General features: G+C 41.9%; 1 protein-coding gene across 1 annotated transcript in view; it reads right to left on the bottom strand.

Annotated features, from left to right (window-relative positions):
* adamts3 (ADAM metallopeptidase with thrombospondin type 1 motif, 3) overlaps positions 1-6293 on the bottom strand; it is a 255775-nt gene that overhangs the window by 131133 nt on the left and 118349 nt on the right. Inside the window, exon 6 of the mRNA XM_008282959.1 lies at positions 4330-4493. Coding sequence (XP_008281181.1) covers positions 4330-4493 — 164 coding nt within the window. The remainder of the gene's footprint in view (positions 1-4329; positions 4494-6293) is intronic.

The raw sequence follows: 6293 nt of genomic DNA, 5'->3' as shown, positions 1-6293 counted from the left end.
AGTAAATCAGCATGCGGGGGGCCTGGATTGTAAAGAAAGTAACTGCTGAACCCACTGGTCCCATACTGGTGTGAGTTTGTCTCTGCCTTGTTTCTATGTCATCAGAGTGCATCACACGGGAGAAAACATGGAATGTGTTTAGAGACATGGTGGCTGGAAATATTCTCCTTCCAGTGTCAGCGGTCCAAAGACTTGCTGTTGCTTCGACTCTTGACTTGTGCCAAAATGAGCAACCCAATGTAGGCTTGCAAGTGAGTCACATCCAAGCCTTTCCAGCTTCTCTCATACATACGCCTCCACTCTAAATTAGCCATCTCAGGTTTATTCTTTATGATTGATGGTGTTATAAAGAAGAGTGAGATGTCTTCCGGACCAAGATTGGGGCCTGGAACCATTTTGATGACACTAGCAGCACTACCCTGTTGTTCAAGTGGGAAGATGGACCATAATAAGGTCACATTTTGGGGAGGTAGTGGGTTTGTTGGTGGTTGAGAGACAACAAGAGGGTCAACGCTGAGGGTCTCATCGGAGGAGGACGCCTCATCATCAGGGTCCTCCTCAACATCACCCACAAACCTCTCCTCTAATGTCACTTTCATGAGACGTGACAACACCTCACTGACAGAAAACCTTTCCTCAGAAGTCATTTTCAGTTGAGAGCAGAAAGAGAGCACACACTGTTATAGCTCCCCATCGTATATTAACCCACTCCCAAAGTTCGCTTTCAGATGCTGCCACACTAAACTAATCTTTCTTTCGCTGTATCAAACAACAGCAGCTCTTTAAACTGAGAGAGGATCTGAGCACAGCAGGCGACTTGGTTAATTATTATTGTGGATGTCAGCGTTTCCTGAACCATCAGTTAAAAGCAAATCATAATGATAATAACAACAATAATGAAATGGCTCGTCTCTGCCGTGTTGTCCTCCTCTGCTACATCACGGGGCTTCAGGTGAACCTTTTATCTTCATTTAACGTGCCGTTTCATCTAAATTACCAGGAGCTACAGCAAGCACACAAATAAAATAAACATGAGAATAACCTGGTTTCCCTCAGGTGGAATCTGGCTGTGATCATTTCATTTGATACTCTTACAGCTTTTCATGTGCAATAACGTCATATTCTTTTATCTCAGCAACATATTTCTAATTTCTAATCTACTTATAATCATATTTTAATTGAATTTCCCTCTGGGATAAATAAAGTATTTTTCATTTCATTTCATTTCACTGTAATAACAGACATGTGGGTACATTATCAATATGGAGGTTCATCATGACTCAAACATTACCTCCAAGAGAGCTTTATTACATCTTTATTTTGAACTCTGTTGTACTTTTTGCTGCTTCTTTTCATTCCTCATCCGTATCCAGCTGCTGTACCACCTAAGCTTCCTCCATGATGGATCAACAAAATTCATCATATCTTATCTTACAGCGGATGTGAATGGAATTTGTTTGTGCTGCAATATTGCACAATAGCACAGAACACAATGTTTAGTTTTAATGAGAACTACCTTCTACTGTCTGCAGTCTGGAAAAGAGCTTCCTCACAAATCCACATTCGTGAGCATCTGGAGCTACATCTGAGCCACGTTAAGACAGTATTGGGATCTTTTAGTGTGAAAAAAGAACTAAATATTCACATTTTGTGGGTTTTTAGGGAGTTAACTAATCAGCTAGAGAAACTTTAAAAGCTCCATGAAGCTCATCACTTATCCAAACTCTACAATCAATAATCAGTACAGTCACAGTATTTGTTTTTGTAAACTGCTTGATAAATGTGGCCTTTTGACTCTGGTGATTTGTTTTTAACATTTACCTGATTTACAGGATCGCTATATTAATCAAAGACGATAATAATCTCTAGTTTCAGAGCTGCTCTGAAGACTGTCGTGACAGTTTCCTCGTGATCTGATCAAACCCTATAACAGTGTAGAAGAGCATGTTTCCACTCAATCATCATGTCGCACTTAATGTTGTTGAAAATATCTGAGTTTCATCCTTTGACATATGTAGATTTTTAGGTTTTTAGGGGTTTAATCAAAGAGCGAAACGGACTTTCAAAGCTACAAACCCCTAGAAGCTCGTGACTGATCCAAACCCGCTGCTCACGAACTGTCACATCATCCAGACGCTGCAAACCTGCTGCCACCAGTTGTTTCATTCTGGATGTTGCCAGTAAATATCGCTTTTCACTTCCACCTGTTTCTGTGAGTCAAGGTTTTCCAACGTGAACGTCACAGAACGAGCAGCTCTGGTTGTCTCGCTCATCCCACCACGACTGGATCTCGCTATTTCCCAGAAGTGAGCAGAAGTGTCTGGCTGAGGCTGAGCAGAGCGTTTATTCTGAACATCTAACTCATATTTACAACCCTCTTTATTATTTCTCCCTTTCACCATTGTGTCATAAGTTTTTGTCATTTATTTGAAGGAGGTTCTTGGAAATTCTTTGACCAAGAAGTGGGCCTGAACTTACAAACGGCTGATGTAAAACATGCCTGGTATGCGCTTGTGTACCACAGCGCATTAATTTATTAGCGGATTAGTCAAAGCACACAACGCTCGCTTCCAAGTGAAACATAAATGCAGCTGCTGTTCAAAGAGGCAAATTAAAAAAAAAGGGCATAAAGCAAGTTAATGGTGTTGACTTTGGACACTTGGTTGCTATCATTGTTTCAGTTTGGCCGGCGTGGAGAAAATAAAACGTGGGAGCAGCAGTCAATAGCAGGCAGACAGTGCAAATAACTTTAAGCCTGCAGTCTTAAAGGTCAGCAGCCACGACGATAGAAATTCAGGAAAGATGCCAAACACGAAGCACAAAGGAGCTTCGGGGAGGCGTCAGTGCAGCGCTGCTCGCTGTGATGAGGAGCTTTGATTGTTCAGTAGCGCAAAACTTTTTCCTAAATCAGACAAAAATACACCCTGTGTGAGCACCTCAAGCAGCTCAGGCACAAAGAAATAAACAACAGAAACGCTAACAGGGAGAATCTGGACAGAATTCACAAACATGAATCTGACTTTCTTACCTCGGAAACACAAAACCCGCTGGCACGTTTGAAAATTATGTCAATTTTTAAAAAAAATATATATATACCATTTATCAGAGCCAGAAACTGCAAAAACACAAAAATTTGTCAGATATTCACCTTTCCAAAGATTCTTGAACTTAATATTTCTGACTTTTAGTTTCACCGGTAAAATTAACCAAATTTAAGCATTAAATCTTGATGTTTCCTCAAAATCATTTATTCTACACGTCTCATTTAAAAACGTGCCAAAAATTAAGTATTTGTTATAATTGGATTCTGCGGAGAAAAAAAATAAAATAAAAAATATATTTGAGCTGCTCGATGCAACTGTGAAGCCATTTGTGACTCAGCTGCAACCAACAGTCACATGACAAAACTTAAAGGATTTTCCGACTGAGCTGCAGGCTAAGTAATTAAATATCTACAGTAAGTAAAGGCACTATTTTTGCAGCGTTGATAAAACCTGTGAAGGGAAAAAAAAGGGGGAAAAAAACTTGAATTTCTTAAATAAAAAATAAAAGAAACTCAACTCTTTTATGGTTAATGGCATTATAGCTTTGTTATACTGCACCAAAGACATTTTTTTAAGTATCATTTAAAAAGCCAAGAGCTCATAAATGCTGCAGCAGCTTAAAAAAAATAAAATAAAAATTGACAATTTTCTCAGTTACGCTGATGCATGCCTGATGTTTAAAATCATTCCTAATCTTGCACCTTCCGCCCTTTTTTAATAGGAAACCTGGACTACCCCGGCAGTGGCAGTGCAGGTGGTTGGATGCTGCAGCTATGTACAAACACAGGAGCTTCACAGTGTTTAAAACCAGCCTCAGGGTTTGTCTAAAGTCAATACAAATTATTCATTATATTTACTGATTCTATTTATTATCTCACGCTGATGGAACTTTAGTTATTGTGTCATTTTATATATTGCAGCTCTTGTCCTGTGCTTGTTTTTGTCAACCTACCCGAGGACAACACATAAATCAGCTAACTCTGGTGTGAAAATACATTCTGTTCTACTTCTTACCGTAGTTAAAGTGTTTCCAGGACTTTATATTGAAGCCAGAAACTGTTTGGGGCTCAGATGGTTAAATGTGCAACATGAAATCTACTTAACTTCAGCTGAATCAGCCAAATAAAGTCCTGATTACGAGTGAAGTGTTGCAGGACAGGAGGCTTCGGCTCATGTGTGCCATGATGGACAGCCTGCTATAACTACCTTCAGATGAGCCATGTGGAGAAGGTCAAACTGCACATTCTCATTTAAACCACGGCATGCATGTCCTCCGAGGCCCTACCTTGCATCCCAGTGGGGCCGAAGCCTTGGCGAGTCAGGAAAATGGCGTGGTCGTGGTGTTCGGCGTGATCAGGGTCGCCTTTCTGCTGCACAAAGGCCCAGCGGCACACGTTCTCCAGGCTGCGTGACGGGTTGCCTCTTTCGATGAGGCTGATGGACTGACAGGGAGGAGAAAGAGAGGAACAACGGTTACCGCTAAACCTCGTCCGTACGAAAAAAAAAAAAACATATTAGCACAGCAGCCACAATAACTAATATTGTTCATCTTGATAGGAAATAAAGAGCATTCAGTGTGGACACAAAGAGAACACAGAGCTTCAGGGCTGATAATGAGGAGATAGCAAACTGAATTTCCCTCCTACAGTCCAAAAGGAAAATTGCTCGGTGAACATACATCACCAGTGTGCCATTGTTAATTTCTTCATGTATTTTTTCTGCATCCCCGTGTGGAGCGTATGTTTTTATCCTAAGTGTGAAAGAGCGCGAGGGGCCGGCCTCTGCATACATTTTCCTTCCTGTTTAGCATCTCTGCTCCATTATTAACGATAATGGATGTGTCACTAGCATGCTCCAGGCGTCCGACATGAAAAACTTCTCTCCAGCAATTCTATTTGCGGCTGGAATAACAGCGCGAGCACAAAGAGCATCGCTGCTAACTAAATTATACCGTGTTTGCACCGAGTGCCGCGTGGGTAATTGATTTTATTGTGATTTTGCATAAGAAGAGCAGCAGAGTGATAACAGGAAGAGCATTTAAAACAGATCAAACGGGAGCCTGAGCGGTGAAAATGGGCCTTCAGCTGCGTCGTGTGTTTCCATTCTTTCTCTGTTTGTGGACTTTCATCCCAGCTGAGGCAGGAATGTTTCGCTGCTCCTGCCAGTGATGGCGGGTTGATGCTTCTGCGGGTCACAGCTTTTGTTTCTCCGCAACGAATAACTGGGCCCCGTTTTTCCGAGCGGCGACGGGGGGTTGGAACATTTTATGCTGCGCCACCGCAGCAACACCTCCAACCTGTTACCATAAATGTTCCGCTTATCCGCGGCTGCCAGAGCATCTGGAATATTCTGGCCGACGGTTCGGGGCGATTTGTGCTCGTAGAGTGCGACTAATCTAAAAATGATCTGAGCTCAAGACGGCGAAGCAGAAAAATACTCTGCTCAACATCAAATTGCAACCAGATGAAGTGAAATGGCAACTGTTGAGGATAACTTTAAAAAAAATGAGTCACTGAGAAAACTTATTTTCACCCATTTCCAACACATTAAGAGATACTGTGTCTCTTTATTCTCCTAATTGGTGCAAACGAGATCCAGAGAACAAAACACTCGCTGAGAACGGTGTGTACTTCGTTGCTTCATAAACAGAACAGCGGCTCTGGCAATTTGTTTTACACATTTAACCGGTTTAAAGGGTCTCCAGATTCATCGATAATGAAAACAACCTCTTGTCTCAGACCTGTTCTAAAGACTGTTTTGACAGTTTCTTTGTGATTTGATCCACTAGCAGTGCAGAAGAGCATTTTCCAGTCTCTCAGCCGTCTCCCACGCAGTCATCACGCTGCACTTTGGGGGTCTGAACCTGTCGGAGTTTCCATCATTTTCTATATTTTTCAGTACATCAAAACAAAAACCAGACAAATTTAAACTCCTGTTCCCTAGACGTAAAGCCCTTAACGACGGAGCTCCATCGTGTCTTAAAGACCTTCCTGTGCGTTGTTATCCCATCGGGGCGCTTTGTTCTCAGACCTGTGTTTCCTGGAGGCTCCAGACTTTCAGCTATCAGGCTGCTCGGCTGATAAACCAGCTCCACTAGCTGAGGTTCAGGAGGCAGGAACTCTCGATGCTTTTGAGATTAAAACTTGATAACGCTCAGGGCTACAGGGAAACTTCTCATGATGCAAAAAGCTCATCTTTTTCTTTCTCTATACATTTGTATAACACCTCTGATCCCTTGCAGCCACACTG

This window comes from Stegastes partitus, unplaced genomic scaffold, assembly GCF_000690725.1.
Source record: "Stegastes partitus isolate 25-593 unplaced genomic scaffold, Stegastes_partitus-1.0.2 Scaffold291, whole genome shotgun sequence".
Taxonomy (NCBI): domain Eukaryota; kingdom Metazoa; phylum Chordata; class Actinopteri; family Pomacentridae; genus Stegastes; species Stegastes partitus.
Note: the sequence above shows the minus strand (reverse complement) of the source record. Positions and strands in the feature narration are given on the sequence as shown.